Source organism: Callorhinus ursinus, unplaced genomic scaffold (genome assembly GCF_003265705.2).
Source record: "Callorhinus ursinus isolate GAN/ISIS: 27379988/994484 unplaced genomic scaffold, GSC_fseal_2.0 scaffold4, whole genome shotgun sequence".
Taxonomy (NCBI): domain Eukaryota; kingdom Metazoa; phylum Chordata; class Mammalia; order Carnivora; family Otariidae; genus Callorhinus; species Callorhinus ursinus.
Window position 1 is genome coordinate 29,689,329 of NW_027397066.1, and position 23,597 is coordinate 29,712,925.

The following is a 23,597-nucleotide window of genomic DNA, read 5'->3' on the forward strand; positions in this document are numbered from 1 at the left end:
TTCTCCACTGTGCCAGAGCAGCCCTGACCTCCTGTTTCTGAATTTTCTTTTTGAAGAAATCTGACACTTGCTGTAATATTGCTGACATGCTTTTAGCCTTTTCATTTAACTCAAATCATCTTTAGCTCAAAAGCGTTCTATTGCTGGGTACATTCGTCTAACTGAAACTATATAACTCAGGTAACTTCCCTGAGAAATATCAAGCCTCCACATTATGTAGACAATCAAAATTAGGACTTGCTAAATTCAGGAGTTTAGGTAAAGGGAAAGTTTTAATTTTTGTTGATTCTTACATATTTTCTTTTTTTTTAACTTGATACTTTAAATATATACAAAATATTTGGTATTATTTGCTTATAAACAAACAGGTACAGTGAAAGAAATCCAAAATGCAACAACCTTCCTGCAATACCAGTATAATTCTGCCATCAACTGTGCACATTTCAAACTTTGTTTTTCTATTCAGAAGAAATCCCATGATGACAAGTTTAGCTGTCTCCTTGTGAACTAGTGAGGGGTAGAACAAGTAATGACAAGTTAACTCCTGAGTCAACCTGTCAAGCACTGAATCCTAAAATATAGCATCTAGTGAAGTAGATGTATGACATTTAATAGCCTCAGTTCAACAACTTTCTCCTGTGATGCTTATCTAATCTCTGTGCCTGGAATAAAGCATCAAAAGACATTTTCAACACATATACTGGCCGACTTTGTGATTCCAAGTATTATCAAACAATGATTTTACATTTCTAGATAAGAATTCCAAAGAAATATTTCATTTACATCTTGAAAATTTGAAAAGTTACTTTGAGGAACTCTAACTACAGAGAAACAAATTATTCTAATTGTCCATTTCTCAAATTTTAAAGGGCACTTCAATGTCTATAAGAAATATTCTTATATCCTATGACGAATCAAGACAGTTCAATAAGACCTAGAAACCAACCCCCAGGACTTACAAAAAACAATTTTCTCAAAATTGCAACATAATAACCACAAAGTATGGACAGACTATCATATTCTAGCCTGGTCTACTGCCCAACACCAGAATGCCTTCACAAATAAATTTGACTGTATAAAAAATAAATACAATTACATAAAGAACATTTTAAACACAACCAAAAAGCTAACAGCATGCCCCACAAAAATAACTGAAAAAGGGAGTATCTTATGCATTTACACAAAAATGAAAACACTGAGTCTTTTAGTATAAGTCAGCATTTGTTTGGCCATACTGTTTTGCTTTCATTTCTGAAAGATACTTTTGCTATATTTAGTATTTTAGGTTAACAGCTGCTGGTTTGCTTATTTTGTGAGTTTTTGTTGTTGTTGTTGTTGTTTTGTTTTTCTCCAGCACTTGAAAAGATTTCAATATACTATCTTCTGGCTTGCACTGTTTGTGACAAGACACTCTCATATTTGTCCCCTATATTTAATGTGTCTTTTTTCTCTTGGTACTTAATTTTTTTTCTCTCAAAATGGTTTTCAGCAATTTGATTATCATACTTTAGGTATGCTGATCTTAGTACACATGTGGGTTAATAGTTTTTATCAATTTCACATAAGATTTGCCCATAATTCTTCAAAGATTTTTTGACTTCTTTCTCTTCTCTCATTTTGGGATTCTAATTAACACTTACATGAGATTGCTTGATATTGCCCCACTGGTCACTGAGGCTCTGTTGATTTTATTTAGTCTTTTTCCTTTCCATGCTTGTGTTTTGATCCTATTGTCATGCTTTCAAGGTTACTGATCTTTCAAGGTCACTGATCTCTTTTTTATGTAGAATCGACTATGGCATTAAGCTGATAGTGAAGTTTTCTTTACAGAGTGTGTATTACTTAGGTTTAGAAATTCCATTTGGTTCTTTTTTTAGTTATCCATTTTTCTTCATTATGTTTATGTTTTCTTTTACATCTCTGAACACATTTATAATATTTAATAATCCCAATTTAGGGTCTTTGCTAATTCCATTATCCTTCTCATTTCTGGTTCTGTTTCTGTGAACTGATTTGCAGCTTTTTCACAACACTAGTAATTTCAATCATACGTTAGACATTATGAGTGCTGAGTGTCAGGACTGTTGTCTTCTTTTAGAGAGAGTTGATGTTTATTTTGGCATCATTTGCCTGTTTGACACCTGGCAACTAAATTACTTGTGGAGCACTGGGGTCCTTTGGAAGTCTGTTTTTTTTTTCCCTCAGATTTGCAGATATTTTTTTTTATTAACATATAATGTATTATTTGTTTCAGAGGTACAGATTTGTGATTAATCAGTCTTACACAATTCACAGTGCTCACCATAGCACATACCCTCCCCAATGTCCATCACCCAGCCACCCCATCCCTCCCACCCCCTCCACTCCAGCAACCCTCAGTTTGTTTCCTGAGATTAAGAGTCTCTTATGGTTTGTCTCCCTCTCTGGTTTCATCTTGTTTCATTTTTCCCTCCCTTCCCCTATGATCCTCTTGTCTTGTTTCTCAAATTCCTCATATCAGTGAGATCATATGATAATTGTCTTTCTCTGATTGACTTATTTCGCTTAGCATAATACCCTCTAGTTCCATCCATGTCATTGCAAATGGCTAGATTTCTTTTTTTTGATGGCTGCGTAATATTCCAGTGTGTGTGTGTGTGTGTGTGTGTGTGTGTGTGTGTGTGTGTGTGTACACACTAAATCTTCTTTATCCATTCATCTGTCAATGGACATCAAGGCTGGAGGTCTGTTTTTAAGCTTAGTAATAAGGTAAAAATAAATCTACCTTTACCCTAGAGCTAGTTTAGCCTTAAATCAATGGTGTTACCTCTGGGGTCTCTGCCAATGCCCTGTATGTTTAATGAGGTCTCACCTAGCGGGATGGAATGTGATCGCACTCCATCTAAGTTCTGGGCATTGTTCAATTCACAGTACCATGGCCCGGCCTCTGGGAATCTCACCGACAAATATCCAGATTAGTACTGAGCCACAGGTGAAAAGGAAACTGCTATGAAGACTTCCAAAACTCTCTTCTACATATTAACCTCTGTTCTAATATTCTCTCTGGAAAATTTTAGCTACTTCAGATTCCCCAAACTCCTATATCTACCTTTGCAATGTAGCAAAACCACCACATTCTGCTTCGGTCTCCCCTTTCCCTGTGCCATGGAAGGAAAAGGGCCTGCAGGTAGAGAGACAAGGTGATCTTAAATCTTACTTCATTTGTTTCTCTTCTCTTCATAATCATAATCCTGGAATGCCTATTGTCCCAGAGTCTGAAAATAGTTTCATATATTTTGTCTGGCTTTCTAGTTGTTTGAAATGGGAGGGCATGTTCCATGCCAGTTATTTCTTCATGGTCAGAAATGGGAGTCTGGCACATTTTCTTTAGTCACTGCAACCAGTCACTCTCATTTTAATTTATAGAAATACAGCATTTTTTCCCCACACCTTCAGATAAGAGTTCACTGCATAAGGATGGAAGTTTAGCCAGAAGCAAACAAACAATTGTGAAGAAAATCTGCAGATGCAGAGACTGTGTCACAAAAATAATGCAGAAATAAATACTATTCTAAATATCTTGTTTCGTCTAAAGCCAATAGTTCAGTAAGAAGTGTCAAAACACCTAACTCCCCAGGAAGGCAAAGGCTCCATTTTACAATCTCATCTCTGCACACTATTAGGCAATCATGTATAGGAAAGGAAGAAACAGCCTTGTTTCAAGTCTGCTTAAAACCTTTAATGGTGTTCCAGTGGCTGCAGAATAAATCCAAATTCACCCTTTTAACAACAGTATTTTTTTTTTAAGTTTTAAAATATCTTTCAAAAAACTACATCTTCTGTACCCTTGTAAAGAACCTGCAATCCTTTTCCAGAACAAGACAAACTATTAACTACATTTAACTGATAATACTAATATGGTGTCAATCTATCTTTCCAGGTTCACTGGATCATGCTTCCTCCTCAGGAACTCAAGGTCCAGGTCAATTTGCACTGACATGGTTCCCTAGCCTTCCTATTCCTCTGAATCTATTGTTTCCACCTCCTGAATACTTCAGTCTCTTAGCCCCCTCATTTTCTTTTTTCTATTGAAATCCTACCTAGAATTCCAGATCCAGTTAAATACGCTTCTCTTAAAAAAAAAAAAAATTATCCTACTATTTATTGAGAAGCAATCTTCTCATTCTTTCATAGCTCTTCAGATAATATCACATTTACTTGTTCATAAGCTTACATTCTAGCATTTGGATGGTGCTTTAAACTGAGTAAGAGAAACTTTGGAAGCAAATAATATATACTTTAAAATCTACCTTGTGGGGGGCGCCTGGGTGGCTCAGATGGTTAAGCGTCTGCCTTCGGCTCAGGTCATGATCCTGGGGTCCTGGGATCGAGCCCCGCATCGGGCTCCCTGCTCAGTGGGGAGCCTGCTTCTCCCTCTGCCTTTCTCTCTCTCTCTCTCTGTCTCTTATGAATAAATAAAATCTTTAAAAAAAAATCTACCTTATGTTAAATGGTCATGCATTCCCTTTATTATAATTCTAACAAAAAACCACTTTATAAGTTTGAATAGTCCCTTTCTTTTTGCAAAACCTGTGGGGGCGGTGAGAGAAGAGAATCTCGTTTGTCTTGGCAACATTCAGATTAAACTATCTCTACGAATTAAATCACCAGAAAGTTACAAAAGCAGTCAAGCTGATATTGTGGGCAATCGGCTACTATTTAATTTGCAATTACATGCACAATTTAGAAACCACTTTAAGATAATTCACCCTCCAGAGTATTGCTAACATATCAGCTGCTGCAAAATACAATTCAAGAGGAAAAAAAAAACATCATATGTAATAAATTGATCTAAAATAAGAATCTTAAACTCAGGGCGTTAATCTCCCAAATTGAGAAAGGTAGTCTGTCCCATAATTGTGGAATGTATTGATGAAGTGTTTACTCTCCAGTGTTAGGTTCTTTATGTCTGGAATTTGCAATTAAAACTGAATGCAGCCAGGCCTGGGAGCCATCAAGTGTATTATGCTTTACTATAGGTCAACCAAGTAATCTTAAAAAACAAACACACACCCACTAAAAACAAAACAAAACAAAAAATGCCAGTCTTTTCTGTTTCTGATAACATATCTGAGTTACTCATATTGTATTCATTATGACCAACAACCTTTCAGCAAAAGCTTAATAAAAGGTGTCTTTGACAAATGGGCATGTAGCTACAGAAAGTGAAGATTGTGAACAGAGCAGCTTATTCATCAGAAAAAGATATACAGAGTGTGCAGGCTAAAGTGCAGAAATAGTTTTCAAATTTTAAGAAAAGGATGTTTTGAACATTCTAGTTAAAGTGAATATATAACCTACTATCCAGGAAAATGCCTTCTAACCTCATGGTCCAGAACACTCACTAACAATAGATACTCAAAAACACTATCTTTTTTCACACAAAGAAATCCTAAGGCATAAAAAAAAAGCAAAATCTAAGTCCCAATAATAGCACCAAATAGCACCAAAGAGCATGCCAGAAACCCTTAAGTGTAATCAAGAAAGCTTTATTTTCCAAAATAATAATTTTTAAAGTATACAAAGAATACACATTAAAGTGACACCATCTGGAACACCTTCTGTTTAGAGCTTTTTAAAGCAAAAATGTTCTGTGTGTGCAAAATATTATTGTAATATTTTTCTGTCTAAAGACACTCATGCTATGCACATAGAGAAAATCACCATGAAGATTAAAATCTATATCTAAATAGTGACTATATTCAGTGGACGATTATCAATTTATGAACTTTTCCATTTCAGGGGGGTTCTTTCTCCTCCTTGGCTTTAAGAAATATTAATATATTTTAGCACTTTAATCAAAGGTAGACAAGGTGAGGGAAAAGATGTAAAATTAATTTATTAAATTTATTTATGATTTGCAGTTCTGGTTCAAGACATCACTAGCAAAAAGAAACAAAGGTTAAACTTAGAGCTGGTTGGTTTCTCTCTTCCAATTATTCACAATATCTCTATATGCCATCAACATGAATAACTGGAAGTTGTTTTATTTCCTAAAGCCACAATTTTATCTGTCATTGACAAGTCTAACAGTCTACTTTCGCTTACAGTCATTATTTCCCAAGAGGCTAAAAAAGAGATGAAAAGAGAGATGAAAAAGAGGGCAATGCAGTGAAATTCTCTTCTTTTGACATGGTATTAGAACACCTCATTGAGCAACCACAGCTATAATTAACTGGCCTTGTTTGAGTACTGAGAGAGGAGCACACATTCCCTATCTCGGTAAATGATACAACCATCGTAAAGTCACCCAGGCCAAAAAAGCTCAGGAGTCGTCCTCATCTCAAAGCAACTGAAAACCATCAGACTGGGTATCTTTCTCAACATTCCACCCACGAGATCTAGAAAGTTTCCAACATCCAAAACCATCCATCAATTCCTCTTTTCTTCTGGTTACAATCGAGGGACCTTGGTCTCTTCTTGTCCTCTCTCATACCTTCAATAGCTCCCTTTTTGTGTCTCCTTCCATCAGAATTTAAACTTGCACAAGTTCAAACCATCTAAAACAAACTGCACACATATACCCTTCCTGGGACAAATCCCTTCTACCTCGAGAATCCTGTTAACCTCCAGACATCCTTGCCAAACTCACCAGCTGTTTCAAGTTACTCAATTCCCAGGCTTAATCTAATCCAGTTTCTGCTTTATCACTTCTGCTCCCTTCAAAGTCACCAGATGGACTCCGCATCAATTATCCCAGGGAGTATCTGCCCTCATCAGGCAGCACCTAACAGTTCTGACTGTTCCTGCCTTCTTGTAATACTCTCTCTCCCCGGGTTTTGTGACCCCACTCTCGGTTTCTTGCCTCACTTTCTGGATAAACTAGCTTAACAACTCAAGGCAGCTCCTGACAATTACCGGCCTCTAAAATGATGTGTATTCATCAAGGCTCCAACCCACTAATTCTTCCCTTCTTACTCTATAGACTCTTCCTAAGTGACTTCCTGTCCTTCCTTCTATATATCGGTAACTCCAAAATCTGTAACTCCACCCCATTAACCTTTACATGAACTCCAGATCTATAAATACAACTTCCTCCTAGCACTTTGTCCTTAGGTATTTATAAGCAACTCATGTTCAACACATCTAAAATCAAACTCCTTATTTCCCAAGCTCCCTCTCAAACCTGCTCTTTTCCCATTATTCCCTATTGAAGCTGATTTATTCACATAACACATACATACATAAATACACACACAAATATACATACACGTGTGTGTCTATGTCTATAAATACATAGATATATAAATATGACAGCCTACTTTGCCCCACACAAGGTGCCATTGCCGGTACATGTTCTGTCAGGGTTTATAATCTAGTGCACTCACAATCTCCCAGGCACGTTCTTAACTGTTCACACTTCTGACCTCCCTTCTTCCTGCTCTCTCTTTAATTAGGTAAGAATTATATGGAAATATATATATTTTCTAACAAAATATTTTCTAACAAAATGATTTTTTCTAATAAAAGTTTCTCATAAAATGCCGAAATTTTAAATTCTGATAACTTACAACGTTTATTCAGGATCCTGGTACATTTGTTGACTTAATTCTTGAGAATGACTTGGTGTCGGTAAGTTAAACTTAATTCTTGTTTTATTTTTTTAAAAGATTTTGTTTATTTATGACAGAGAGAAAGAGGGGGAGAGAGAGAGCACAAGCAGGGGGAGCAGCAAGCAGAGGGAGAGGGAGAAGCACGCTCCCCACTGAGCAGAGAGCCGGATGCAGGACTCGATCCGAGGACCTGGGCTTAACTGACTGAGCCACCCAGGTGCCCCTTAATTCTTGTTCCAAAAAGGAAAGACTCTTAAGGTTGTTAAGTTATAAACTGACCTCACCTTGATTTCAAAATGGATTTGTGAAAATTTATAATAAAAGAAAATCTTGTTTAGAATGGAGTCAAGAGGCCAGAAGGGGGAGCTCTCAAGCACAACCACTAGTTAGTTAATTGTAGACCCAAGAGGAAGGGAATCTTCCAAGTCCATACTACAAATACTTCTTTACCACTCAGGCAGGAGGAAGAAAGGTTTTCTCCTTCCCAGCAACTGCCCAGCCAGTGAGAAACCGTCACAACTCAGCCAATGAAAAGCCACTATAATTTGCCAGTTTTACTCCACAAGACTTTTTGTTTAAAAAAGCCCCCCACAAGTTCCCAAAGACTACTCTTTTTCTTTTGTTCTCCAGACTTGCCTGGGCTTTCATTTTAGTGTGCTTGTCCCTAATTGCAGTTCTCTGTTCCCAAATAAACCCACTGTTGCTGGTGAAATTTACTTTAGAGGTACGAGATTATCCTCCTCAACATCACATAGGCACTGGAAGGCCGTTAAAGTGCTTGAAACAGTGCCTGATACAGTGAGTTCTATACACACTCTCATCATTGTATTCTTGTTATGGTCAGAATAGCATTGATTTGGAGAACACAGCAAAAGCAAGGAAAAGCAGGATGTAAGCATGTGATAAATAGTCGTTTTCAAATGGTACATTTTGTATGGCAGCTGTTCAAACAGATTTAAGGAAAATAACCTGGTTATATATTTGTCCCTGTAGGTCTCTGACATATTCCCTGTGCTTCACTTTAGTAAAAATGCTTGCAACATGACTTGTTAATAACACATGTACATAAAATTTTTGAAATTATCAAAAACACGATTAAAGCAGCTCTGACCATTATTTTGCAATTCCATCAGTTTTCAACTATTCTATGAACTCAGAGTGTATCTGAGTTCACCTACTGATTGATGGCTGTAGTCCAGTGAAAAGGTCAAGATGTTACAAAATAACATCTTGTCTTCTGGCTTCCTTCCCTATTTTGCATTCATGAGTGAGTGCACTGCATGCAATAAGCATTAAATAAAAAGTCATCAAATTGATTAGAATAATTCCAACCCCTGTTTGCTACGTTTTAATCCACGTTTGCAACATTTTAATTAAAACCAATGTATCACTGATCAAATCCTTCCTAGCCTGAAAATGGTAAAAACAAAACAAAAAAACATTTTGGCTATAGTAACCTGATAATATAAATGATAAATGCAATAAATTTAACTAACAAGTTGCTGTTGGTTTGTTTAAAAACATAAATTCTGGAAGTTCAGACTCCAAATCTGTACTGCTGACCAACTTTTTTCCTGCCATTATGGTAGGAGGCAACAGGCATTCCATAAATATGAATAGACGACTTGTAAAAACTGCATTCTGCTAGTACTTTAATGATATAAAACTATCTAAACATAATGCTACCTCGTTGTTACTTGTGAACATATAATGAACAGCACTCTGAAAGTACAGTGCAACCATCACCTGGTACCAAAAATCAGAATCTCAAGTATCATGAATCATTATAATCCCAGAAATAAACAAGTAAAAACACAGAATACTAATTATGCCTGTAAATTAAAAGACACACTCTGACATAAATATCTAATCTGCAATATGCTTGCTGTCTAAAGCTGTTAATGTCCTCCCATGAAACTGAAGAAAAAGACAGGTTCAGACAACTGTTGAGTCATTATTCATGTCACCAAAAAAAATAACCAAAGGGAAAGCTAATTTAGCTATATTTTTATATAACAGATGTTTTTGCACATTATCTTGTACTCTTGTAGAGCTAAACATACTATATCACTATAATCAAGGAATGATAAAAAACAGTTTGTTCAAGAGGCTATACCTAAATGTTGTGGTATGACCCTTAGCTGCTCCTTCGTAGGCTCTCTTTCTGGATCATCCCCCTCTTCTTGATCTCTAATTATTGGAGTCCCAGAGGCTCATCTTCAAGTCTGTTTTCTGTCTGTACTCTTTGTCTAGGTGAATCCATCCAGTTCCCTGGCTAAATTAACATCAGTGTGCTGATGACTCTCAAATCTCTATCTCCAGTTGCAACCTCTCCCCTTAATTCGACTTGTATATATATCCACATGTCCACTCACCAACTCCACTTCGCTGTCAAGTAGACATCTCAAGGTTACCATTTTCAATACCAAATTCTTGATCTACTACCCTAAACTTACTAACACCCTAATTCTACTGTCCTGTATTTGTTATCTGGAAAAAAAGGAACATTATCATTAATGTACTTGCTCAGGCCAAAATCTTGGGGTAACCCTTAACTCTCACACACACCTGATCCATCAACAAGCCCTCTGGCCTCTGCCTTCACAATGGCTCCAACCACTCAACACTGTTTTACTATGTCTGCCATCCTTTGCCCGGCCTCTGTAACAGCATGCTAACTGGACACTCACTTTCACTCTTGTACCCCAAAGGCTTATTCATCTGGAACCAGAGTAGTCCTTTAAACACCGAAGTCAGATCATTCCACTTCCTGACTCTCAAAATGAGCAGCTTCCCATCAGGCTTAGAATAAAATTCACATCTTTACATCTTTACATATTATTACCTGTTAGGCTCTATATGATAAGGCCCAGAGATCTCTGAAATAATTTCTTTCCACCCTCAAACTCATTCAAATCTCCCAACGAACAGCAGCTCGCTTGCAGACCGTGAACATGCTAAATACAGCACACTGTTAGGGTCTTCAAAATATCCTTGACCTTATACCTGGAACACTATTCAGACAGTTCCATGGTTTGCTTCTTCACCTTAGGCACATCTCTAATCAAAGATACCCTCTCTTACCACCCTATCTAAAACAGAATACTGCTCCATCAGGCTGTCTCTCTTCACCTTTTTCTTCTTCAAGCATTTAAAATTGATGGACACGATACTATGTAACTATTTTTTTGTCTGCGTATATTCTGTTTCTACCACTAATGCACATGTTTCATGAGGGCATAAACTGTGTCCAAAAACACATGGCCATTTTCCCCAGAATCTTGTGTAGAATTTTTATTTTACATACAAACTGTATGCCCAATACCTATAACAGTGTCTGATACAAAGTAGTGTTTAATATTTGTTGAAAAAGTGAATAAATTCAAGAAATCAAGTTTTATTTTACATGACTCACAGATAATTCAGGATATTATTTATATTTATCATATACCCACAATGAAAACATATTTATACAACTGCCAAAGTGCTTCCAAATATTTAAATGTGAATGTCCCAAAGGAATCTAAGTCTACAGAAAAGTATAATATAAGTGATCACACTGGTGACAAATGTAACACTGATCACCCATACAAATATAAAAATATGCAAGCTTTATTGGTGTATTCTTTCTATTGAAGAGTGAGAGAGAGAGAGAGAGAGAGAGTGTGTGTGTGTGTGTGTATGTGTGTGTAGACATACATATACACACACTTTAGAGAACTTCCAACAGGCTATAAAATAGTGGCTTCTCCCTCAAAGAAGATAGTCAAATACCCTACTCCCTAGAATTATTGCAATTAAAGAGTAAAAAGCAAAAATGCACTTACCTCCCTTTTTCTACCAAGAGCAAGACATCCATTTTTTCCCCATTTTGAACCACTGTGCTGATTGCTGGAGAAAAAGGAGAAAAGCATGAATCCATCATTTAAAACAAGACACCAAATACCCATAAAGACACAATTATTAATACTACTTAGTCATGTTTGGAAATAAGGCATCATAATTTTATGTAAAAACTACTATTATCATATGCTATAAAGAATCACATCCAAAATACAAGATGAAAGAGGAAAAAAAAATCTTACTTAGCTCCTGCAGTCTTCTTAAGTGCATTCTATCTTCCTGAACTTCTTGCATTTGAAGACAAAAACGCAAACTAGACTTTTCCATAGAAAACCAGCCTTTTCTCCACTGGTCCAGGGCATGGCAGTCTTTGTAGTAGAGTTGACCAATCAAATCATAGTCAGCTTCTGTTAAGTTTTCAGCAACAAAGGGAACAAAATGCTGTTAAAACAAATACAGAAAAGTAATAAAGACAGTGCAAATAGGAAATCCCTTCCCTACCTACAGACTCAAGGGAAGGTAGAAAAACAAAAATAGTTTCTCTACCTTAAAAATTTAGAAGTAACCCAAATTTCAAAACAATTATTTAAACTTGCTATCAGTCTTAAAACTGCACAGCTATAATGCATTTTCAAAAGGCAGCGTCTTAAACCACTTTTTTTGATATAGAATTGAAATGGGAAGACATCATCTCTGCTGATTTGTGGCATTTTTCAAAATGTCAACCTTCAATGTTTGTCTCCATTTGTATCTTTCACTGAATCTGTTCCTTTCCCCTTTGTGTGTACCATGAATAACATATCTACCTATGAAGAGACATACATAGAAATGACTTAACAATAGTGAAAAGATCTTAATCATCATAACATGGCTGAATTCAAAGAATGATTCCTCCAAGGTCCTACATTTTTTTTTTTTCCTCACCTTAAGGCTCCAGGAAGGAAACTCTTAATCTCTTTTGACTATAACCTTTGAAAACTTAATGAAGTATGGACATTTTTCCCAGAATCTTGTGTAAAATTTTTATGGATCTCTGAAGCTCAACCACAGACCTCAAGTTAAGAATATTCTCTGGACTTAGGGTAAATATGCAATATTTAAATACCTTGGCTATTGCCTCTGTCCATTTTCTTTGAGCTTGAGATGTTTCAGCTCCAAATAAAAACGCACGTTCTGAGGGTAAATAGATCTCAAAGGTAAAGATGGGCCTGTAGCACACATGAATAAAAAGATACCACTGTTTCTGTTTGGCTCTTATGGAAAACAAGGAATACAAAAATCAAGTTTTTAATTAAATTCCCTTAGAAAATTGGATAATGCTTTGAAATCTATCATATTTTCCCAACAATTTATATTTTAATTCATTTGAATAAATGGAATACACTGGATCAGACAAAAGGAATATTCTTCTGATGACTTAATTACTCGACTGCATGACTGTGTTAATGCCCTGGACACTCATTAGTTGACTGATGTGGCAAAGGGCTCTCTTTGGTCTCCTCTTCCCTCTCAGATCAGGCCATCCTGACGCTCTGTTTAAAGCAAACACTGTCCAAACCATTCCGTAATCAGCCCTCTTCCTGTCTTACTTCACAAATCTTCCTCCCATTATCTCATCTTATCCCAAAATTTTATTTCCTTACTGCAGATAAAATTAGAGTAACATCCCAGGTCCTGAATTCTTCCCTGGGGCCCTCATCCATAGCTCCAACTATTTCCTGGAACGTGTGAAGTACATTGCCACTGCTACCTAAAAAAAATCTCAAAATACCCTATATCAGAGTCATCTTTCTTCTTCCTCTTTTTTTACCCCATACTGCTTGTATTTGCCTCATGTTTCAATTTAGAGGCATCAACATCTACTTTATCAACAAACTCAAAACCCTGGGGTTTAATTTTTTTTTTTTTTTAAGATTTTATTTATTTATTTGACAGAGAGAGAGAGACAGCAAGAGAGGGAACACAAGCAGGGGCAGAGGGAGAGGGAGAAGCAGGCCTCCCGCTGAGCAGGGAGCCCGATGTGGGGCTCGATCCCAGGACCCTGGGATCACGACCTGAGCCAAAGGCAGACGCTTACTGACTGACCCACCCAGGCGCCCCTAATTTCTTCTTAACAGCAGCTCCTCATCCAGTCAAGAGAGTATTTCTTACTAGTTCAATCATAAAATTCTCTCAACTCACTGTTTTTGTTTTTTTTCTCTTTTTAATGATCTCTTCCTCTAGGTAAACTCTCAGTAATTGTGGTCTCTCTTCCTCCCATCTCTCTCTCTCACCACTTCAGCCAGTTTTCTTCCTCAAATACAAATCTATGTAACTCCTCACTGCCTACATTACTGAGTCCAAACTCTATAAAGTGCTATTTAGGGAGACTCAGAGGATGGCTGCAATAGTTATTTTTAACCTTATTTCACTGTAGATGGTTTCTCCTGCATGTCTACTTGTATCAGGAACATTCTATCAAGAATGTTTTATTTCTGAATGATTACAAGGTGACATAAACTAATATTATTTTAAATTATATTTTATTTACTAAGTAAGCAATTAAATACTAGAATGCATTTATTTTAAAATTCCACAGTAAGCCACATTAATTATTCATTTGGAATAAAAGCACTATTAAGATTAAAACAAAAACAATCACTAATGATCAGTTTTGTTGACTTACTAAAAAAGTCACTTTAGGATATACTAGTCATGGTATACTAATGATACTATGGTACATGTAATTTTACATAAATGGCAAAGTTTTGCAAATCTCTGTCCATTCTCATAAAATTTATACTCAAATATGATGTTTCTATAAAACTGATTTATGCAGATTTTAATATTTATAGTTTTTCATTAATTACATTGCAAAATGTAACTTTCATACCAAGTATCTTAGATGGTTTGTTTTTAAAAGTCCTCACAAAAAATTTATTAAAGCATTCTTTGAGTCAAATATATTAAATAAATAATGCTTACTCATTTAATTGCAACTTTTTTGAGACCATTAAAATGCTAAAGTGAATATTTAGGGAATTTAGCATTTCAATATGGTATAAAATACTTTTAGTTTTTTATTTTAATGCAAATAAGTCATTACTGAATATTTTCCTTTGAATAATGCATTAAATGAATGCATAAATTTTGCTATTAGTCCACCATTTAAAATGAGTAAATTATAAAAATTTTAGGACTACGTGTTCTAGAATGGAATGCTTTAAATTTAAGATTAGATGCAAATAGCTTAGCCTTTCATAGTACCTGGTGTAATATTCTAATTTTTCTACTTTTTAGCAAATTCCCTAAGGAACTTTCAGAAGCTGCAAAATGATCAGGCTTCAAGAAACTATTAACCTCTTCCACAATAAGCAAATGAAGAATTAACATAACAAAACTCTTATTATCTGGTATGATAAATATCAGGAAATATTCTTCACCTGTTACCTAACAGTGGACCTACCCGGTATTTAAATAGAAGTCTTCTTTGTGTACAGCCAGGCAGATAACTTCATTGATGTTAATGGTGCCATTAGGTGTGGTAGACTTATCATTTTCATAGTAACTCAAGAAGCCTCCTTCCAAAACACACCACTTTTTATTTGTCTCTAGGAATTTAAAACAAATAATGTATCACAATTACAGCATATTTTTAAAAAACAAACAGTTTAAATAACTGGATTCAAATTTATTAATTTCCTATTTTGTGTAAAGAATACGTTATTGCTTACATAACAATTATGTTATTGTATGGGATATACAGTTGTCACTCTGTCTGCTCTTAAAAAACGTACAATCTAGTAACAATGAAAGTACAAAAAATAACTATGACATTGATGACCAGAAACGCAGACAGGTCCATAAGAGACTGCTGCAAAACATCTCTGAAACAGCAAGGACTGATGTCTACAGAGTATTCAGAGAAAAACATGCAGTGTAAAAAGTAAGACTGTGGTTGATGTTAGGTAGGTATGCAAAAGAAGAAAGGGGCCATAACCTGCAGTGCCCCTAATGCCCTGGTTAGGGAATTTAAAATTCAAATTGTAAGGGGTCTTACACTGCAGGCAAAATCCATTTCATCACCTGTTTTTATAAATAAGTTTTATTAAAACACAGCCACATGTATTCACTTATGGATTATCTGTGGCTGTGTAGGCACTGTGTGGAGACAGAGGTATGGTGCCATTCTAGAAACAAAGTGGTTACAGGACATTCTACAGACTCCTAGTTAACTGCCCACATTTACATACAAAATGAAGCCAGTGATAACCAAGCCCCAAATCCCAACACTCTCAGCAAGAGATGGAATCTTCTGACAACTGATCCCAAACATTCAAAAGAAAGCTTCCAACATAAAAGACAGAGACCAAAACTAATAATTTTTTTTAAACTATAAGTAATATCAGTCAAGGGAAGATACCATAGGCATAAAACAAGAACACAGGTTCTAAAAAGGAGAATTAAGAACACAAAAAAAAATTTTGATAATTTAAAATGGAATCATGAATTTTAAAAATTAAAAAATTAAAAAAAGACAGAGAAAGCTTAGAAAAGAAACTCTCCCAAAAGTAAGAGGGAGAAAAAAGTTAATACAATATGATGGAGCTGTAAGATTATAGAAGTAATACAGGAAGTAATATTACTTCCAAGAAAAAAGATCAGATAAAAAGAACTTATCAAAGACAAAGAATAATGTCTAAAAATGGGGGGAAAAAACAAGGAACAAATATGTTTTCCATTAAAACTGTATTGTGTATGTGCATGTACTGCTTTGGTAAAATTAAAATTAGGAAAAAATTGCTTATAAAGACCACCAATTAGTGTGTTGCATCCAGATTAGGTTAAACGCACACACACACACACACACACACACACACACACACACACACACGAATTTGTGGTCAACTCAAAAGGCTTGAGCAATCTCAAAGGTCTGGAAGCAAAAGCAGGGAAAATAGAAGAGATTGGCCAAGCTGTTTCTTTTAATGGGTAAAAAGAAACAAGCAATTTTGGAGAGTAGCAAGAATGTTTCTGAAATCACAATACGGATCCAAATAAAGGTGGAAGAGGGCTGGTGAACCAGAACTGGAAATGGTCCGGGGTTGATGAACAAGACTAACTGAAAGGGTCTAAGAACTACATGTAAAAATAAGGCCTGACCACAACAACGTAACCATGGAGCATTACTTTAAAGGTATGGAATGAGCCAAATTCTGCTAATGCATCAACTATGAGAATATCAGTTTGGAAGTACAGTAATATATACAGGTTAACAGAACATCTGAATCAATGCAGCCATGAGTATCAACAATGGTCCATACACACAGAAACAATATTGGGATAAATGGAACTTAAGCTAAAGATGACAATGGAAATGGATATGGGGGAGGAGAAGTTATTGATTGCTACAACTGAATTGAGACTTAATAGTGGAAATCAGAAACTACTTCCTAAAGGCTGTTCCCTTTTAATTTTGAAAATAAAACTTTGGGTCCTTTCTAAAAAGACACAATGCTTATTTGCTAGAGTGGAGTCTAATGGAAGGCCGGGGGGCTGGGAAGAAAGCGTCATTTTGGAAACAGGTCTATTCAGGCTTGTTCTGCTCCTAATGAATTCTGGAAATTATATACAAATATAAAGCATGTATTTATCTACTCTGCTCTTCTAGTGGGTTTTACATTATTATACATTCCAAAAGTACCCATGTCACTCCTTGCATTTAGTTTTTTCCCAACTGAACCTTAGACAACAAAAACATAAATGCAAAAGAGTTCAAATGAAAAGGATGAACACCTTGTGATTTTATATAATGTCTTTGCATTGCCATTACTAATCTTTATCACTTCCTTTTAATTCTGACTTTAAAAAACTAAAACAATGAGCTTTGTAAATTGAGAAAAATCCCAATAATCATCCCATATATTTCCTAGTGAAAGACACTAACATGAAAATTGAATTCTGAAACATGCTATTTTCTGTAAGTTTTAGTATATGTGCTGCCGAAGCGAGCACTATTTTCTGTAAGTTTTAATGATGTAATTCAAGGTCTATAGTTTGCCAAATAACTCTGAATAAGTGAGGTAAAAAACTCAATTTTTTTTAAAAAAAGGAAAGCTAGGAAGAAGAAACTATTTGAAATTTTCAGTCTCAAGATAAAAAATAATTATTTTTGAACTATCATCCTGCCATCCTATTTGTGGACTCTAGAAATTGTATAGACTCTCAAATTGTAAGTTATTGCCAAGAATTAAATTATACAAGCAACCTATAATGTTGCATTTAAAATATACATTAGATCTACAGATATTAAGACTAATAAATAAGGTTTATACATACAGATGTAATGAATAAAATCTGTACATCAGATAATTACTTGATCTTGATCACTGTAGCCTGGTTATTTCAGGGAAAGTCCTTTTTAAGAAATACACAATGGATTACTTAAGGGTAAAAAAAGGTAGAAGTCTGCAACTTAAAGTAATTCTAAAAATATATACACACATATACCTGTTTGTGTGTACATACGCACACATACACAGGAAGAAAGAGGATAAACTGAATGTAAGATATTAATATTTGGGAAGTCTGGGTAAAGGGTATACGAGAATTCTTCATACCATGCTTACAACTTTTCTATAAGTCTGAAATTATAACACAATTAAAAACAAAAAGTTAAAAGAAACTATAGGTTACCATACTCTTTAAATTTCCCTTTATCACAGGTAGGGTGGTAAAGAAGAAAAGAAAACAAGGGGCGCCTGGGTGGCTCAGTTGGTTAAGCGACTGCCTTCGGCTCAGGTCATGATCCCAGAGCTCTGGGATCAAGCCCTGCATCGGGCTCCCTGCTCTGCCAGAAGCCTGCTACTCCCTCTCCCACTCCGCCTGCTTGTGTTCCCTCTCACACTCTCTCTGTCAATTAAATAAATAAATTCTTAAAAAAAAAAAAAGAAGAAGAAAACAAGATGAGGTGTTTAGCCTCAAAAACCATCAAGAGGAGAAACACTTAAAATGCCAAAATCCTGAGAACTTAGGATCACTGTATTCCGAGTAACTGCCAAATGAAAAGCTGAATCAGAAATGGCAGAGGAATGCTCACAGAGACCCAATCAATGCTTACTGAAATGTCATATACTGAACACCCAGGACCCTCAAATCCTGAGTCACAGTGTGTACTCTGCACGGTTATATGAAAATCATGAAAGGCCATAATTTTTAAATGAATATTTATTGTAGACTTCTGAGATATAACACAAGGAAAAGTCAAAGTACCAACCAACTGGAGTTATAAAACAACTTCAAAACAATGTACTCAGATGTAAGAGGATAATCCTCATAAAGAATAATGCAAAAAAAATGCATTTACTGAGTACGCAGATAATGACTTGCACAGTTAGGAATCCCACCCCCTGTACTCAAACATTCTGCAGTCCAATCCAAGAGGAGATGTGTCTGGAATAATAACCATGGTGGGGCAGGGGTGCCTTTAGGGGTTGGAAGCACTCATGGAAGGAAGCCATCCTCAGACTAGAATGATAAACCATTTCACAGAAAAACACAGCTTTCAAAATAGTTATTTATAACTGAAAAGACATTAAAGTAGTGAAAAGTACATTTCGAGCTATAACCACTCCATAATTCTGGGAAAAAAACACTGTGAGAAAAGTCAAGGAAAGGGGAAACTGCCAAAAATTGATTTGGCCAGAGAACCAGATTACACATGAAGTTAGCAAATAGGAGAGAAGACCACAGACCCACAGCAGAGGCCAGGCCCCAGGAGTCTTATGTGACAGGTGTTCAGGAGTTTGTGCCTTTCTCGGCAGACAAGTGGGAGTCATTGGAAGGTCTTAAACAAAAAGTGCCAAATGCATAATGCACAAAATAAATGTAAATGCAGAATCTAATTGTGTAAATTCTAATGGGAAACAAATGACAGATCCTTTAAAAAGGTGAGTACGAACTCACTTTCAGTTAGAAATATGAGCTTGAGGGGATTTATCCTAAAGCATTATCATCACTATAAACCTTGATTTGCCTTTTTTTCTTTTCTTTTTTTTTTTAGTAAGTGGAAATGGGCCAGAAGTGGTCAGACTAGGCAGGCACAGATATCACCTTTGAGGATTTATAATAACAAAGCTGTGATAGGAAACCCTGGCATTCCTCTTCATTTGGGAAGCAATGAAGAGCTTATGTCGGATTACATCGGTCTGCTTAGCCCAATTCAGATATGCTCTCCCAACTCTGACTTTGAGAACATATACTCTGCTACAGAGGAAGTCTTACCGTTAACCAATTACCAGAAGATGTCCACCAGAAATAAAACTGGGGCCACAGAGGGTAACTCTCAGGACACAAGCTGTTTGTTTGACAAGAGCTGGTGTGTATGGTGGTTGGAGTGGCTGGAGAGGTTGTTCATTGTTTCTATTCAATCTTGATATTTAGATCAGGGAAGAAAAACATTACTGGAATTTGCTCAAACACAAGAAAGGACTCCAGTGGTGAGCTACTCGAATACTACTATGCAATGACATGGATGCTACTGCTGGGAACACTGGGTGTCAGCTACCACCTGGAGGATACGCCTAAACTCAGAGGCTAACAGGAAATCAGAAACAGCTATGACTACAGATAGACCCCTGCTGCTGCTTCTGCTTCTCATCCCCTCATCATTGTATTTACGTGCCATGCACTCTTCTACACATCTTACAAACATCAACTCACTGAATCCTCAGAAAAACCCTACTGGGTCAGTTCTACCACACATCCCTCCCTTGTACCCCGTCCACAGGCACAGAATGGTTACCTGACTTCTCCAAGATCACACACGTACTTAGAAACCAGAGCAGAGAGTAGAACCCAGGCGGCCAAGTCTGGGAACCAATCCTCTTGACTACTTAACAATACTGCCTCTCTGCGCCTGTTACACATTTGAAGCATGCATGTCCATTTTTAAAACATATTAGAGAGATTAGAGGTCATAGTTTTGTTTTTTTTTAAGATTTTATTTATTGGGACACCTGGGTGGCTCAACTGGTTAAGCTTCTGCCTTGGGCTCGGGTCATGATCCTGGGGTCCTGGGATCGAGTCCTGCATTGGGCTCCTTGCTCGGCGGGGAGCCTGCTTCTCCCTCTGCCTGCTAGCGGCTCCCCCTGCTTGTGCTCTCTCTCTCTGACAAATAAATTAAATCTTAAAAAAAAAATTTTTATTTATTTGGCAGAGAGAGGGAGATCACAAGTGGGGGTGAGAGAGGGCAGAGGGAGAGGGAGAAGCAGGCTCCCCGCTGAACAGAGAGCCCAATGAGGGACTCAATCCCAGGACCCTGGGATCATGACCTGAGCCGAAGGCAGACGCTTAACCAACTGAGCCACCCAGGTGCCCCGAGGTCATAGCTTCTAATACACATGTGCACAGTAACTCCAAGACAGGGAAGGCAAACTATTCTTTTTTGAAACCATGAAGTTGTTTCCTGATGAAGGATTTCCTAAACTGATGGTATTCAGCATTCACTGAAAACAGGAATACACACAAGGAATTCTTTTCATTTAAAATAAATGTGGTTTAGCCTCAAACATTTTTAGACTATACAAGCTAGGCATTGATAGAACAAAAGATCTTCAAAATTCCTCAATGCTAATTTATGAAATTAAATATAAACAGACGACATAGAGTTTCTAGCAAACCATATCAACCACTTTCTTTTTAAAAACTCAAACACCGTGTCAACAAATCACGGTAAGACACCAAGGGGGAAAAAATATGGTTCAGGGGAGAAAACAGGAAACAAAACCAGGACGCTATTATTCAGCTCTATACTTAGGTTTAACACAAGCTATCAATCTTTCTTTTCATGAACACTAAATTGAGAAGAAAAAAAAAAAGAAAAAGAAAAAGAAAAATACAGATCAGTCTTCATAACCTGAGGCTAGAAGAACTTCGAATCCTGAAAACCTGAACTGACAATTTGAAGCCTCTTGGAACTCTCTGAAGGACGGCATGCATTTTATTCTGACTTTCTTCTTCCTGTTTAATCATCTCGCTCCCTGGCTGTCCTGACAAGCGCGGGACGGCCAGTCAGGGGCAAAGGCAACACACACACTTTCATCTCTAAATCTTTCCAAATAATTCATTTGTTTCCATAACGCTGGTGCTCAACAGCAGTAACAACACTACGGCATCTTGAGAAACAACAACAACAAAAAACAGAACTTTGTTTCTTGGCAGTTCTACTCTTTCTTCACTTTTAAGCAGACACTTTCTGAACAAAATGTTCTGCATCAGCAATTACATAATTTTTTAATTGGAGTCTAGCTGACATACAGTGTTATATTGCTTCTAGCTGTACAACATCCCTTTCAGGTATACAACAGTGATTTGATAATTCTATACATTGTGCAGTGTATAGTCATCATCGGCCATTACCTGTCATTATACAAGATTGTTACAATATTACTACCTTCCCTATGCTGTAGCTTGCGTCCCCACGACTTAATTATTGCACAATTGGAAGCCTGTACCTTTTAATCCCCTTCACCTACTTTGCCCATCCTCCCCAACCCCCTCCCCTTTAGCAACCACTGGTTTGTTCTATTTATGATTTTGTTTCTGGTTTTCTTTGTTTATTTGTCCATTTGTTTTGCTTTTACACCAGTAATAACTTGATAAGAGAAACGGTCACTTATTCAACAAATATATACACATGACTACTGTTGTGTTGACACTATTTTAGGCACCAAAGATTTGATAATCTTGAATAAGCCAGCAAATGCTAATGTCTCATTGAGGTTTCACGAGAGAGAGAGAGAGAGAGAGAGAGAGAGAGAGAGAGAGAGAGAGAGAAACCAATAAAGGAGGGATCATCTTCATGCAATAAATGCTATGATGGAAATAAGAAGAACCCCATGAAAGGAAAGAGCTACCAGTAACAGCATACCACAGTAGCACTAAACTGATGCCTGTAAAATGAGAAAAAAGCCAAACTGGGGAAGCGCCCTCCTGGCAAAATGAACAGCAATTGTACAAGTCCAGAAGAGCAGAAAAGAACATGACATGTTGCAGAAACGGAGAGGAAAACAGTGGGGGGCCAGGCCTGTGAGTGCAGGGAGGAATAATGCGAGATGAAGAGGGAAGGGACAGGAGGTTGTCTTCGGTCACCCTAAGGAACAGGGGTATATTGTCATGGGGAACTGATGAATATACTCAAACAATGAAAATACAAGATCTGATTTGCATTTTTAATGATCATTAAATCTGCTTTTGGAGAATGGTTTGAAAGGAAGGTAGGTTAGTTATTGGGAGACAAATTAAGGGGGGTGTTGCAGCCCAGGTAGGACGTGATGGTGCCTGGGCTAGGATTCTATTAGTGAAGATGGAGAGGAGCCAACTGATTCAAGATCCATTTTGAGTTTGAAATGATAGAAGTTGCTGACAAACTGGATGGAAGAAATGAAGACCATCAAAGAATACATGACCAGGAGATTATTTTCCAATGAAATCATTTCTGGTGTGCTACACAGCCAAAGTGCAAAAGCTTAATTTCATATGACTTAAAACAGGATGTTCCAAAATGAGAAAACATCCCCAATGAAATTACAAAGAATGCACCAGTTTTTAATTTTGGAAATAAAATTTAACAAAAAAAAATCCACAGTTAATTTATAAAAAATAAGGGGAAAGAATGATTTAGTTAGAAGTTTAAAACATAATTTATTCCCCAAGTGATTAAGAAAAGCAATCTATTTCAAGGAAATATTAAAACAGTTAAGTCTATAAATATTATAGACACAATGTTTTTTATTTTTGCCAAAAAATAAATGAAAGCTTATTTTTAGCCACAAAGTGCTTATGAGACACTTTAGTTTTAGAAAGAAAATCTCATATTTCAAATTCCCTATCTTATCTTTTTATAAGTGATTTGAAGGATGGGTCTAAGATCTCCTACTATTACTATTCAGAAGAAATATTTTAGAAAACTTGTAAACTTATTTACAAGTGCATTAACTGCCTAGAATTATTTTAATAATTACTATAGCCAATTCACAGATTATTCAGGTACTCCCTCCCCTTTTCTGACCAGCTTCTGACTACCTAAGGGTTAAGTACTGAAGGGCAATAGATTTCGAGAAGATCTCTATAAAATTTGTCATTTTTATTAGTTTGAGTGCAGGAAGACATTTAATAACCAAT

General features: G+C 36.4%; 1 protein-coding gene across 8 annotated transcripts in view; it reads right to left on the minus strand.

Annotated features, from left to right (window-relative positions):
- The window catches only part of ARAP2 (ArfGAP with RhoGAP domain, ankyrin repeat and PH domain 2), a 181,163-nt gene that overhangs the window by 76,578 nt on the left and 80,988 nt on the right, over positions 1-23,597 (minus strand). For all 8 annotated transcript variants that reach the window (XM_073891514.1, XM_073891516.1, XM_073891517.1 and 5 more), the window contains 4 exons: positions 14,881-15,025; positions 12,541-12,643; positions 11,678-11,876; positions 11,420-11,483 (listed from right to left, as the gene is read on the minus strand). In XM_073891514.1, coding sequence (XP_073747615.1) covers positions 11,420-11,483; positions 11,678-11,876; positions 12,541-12,643; positions 14,881-15,025 — 511 coding nt within the window. The remainder of the gene's footprint in view (positions 1-11,419; positions 11,484-11,677; positions 11,877-12,540; positions 12,644-14,880; positions 15,026-23,597) is intronic.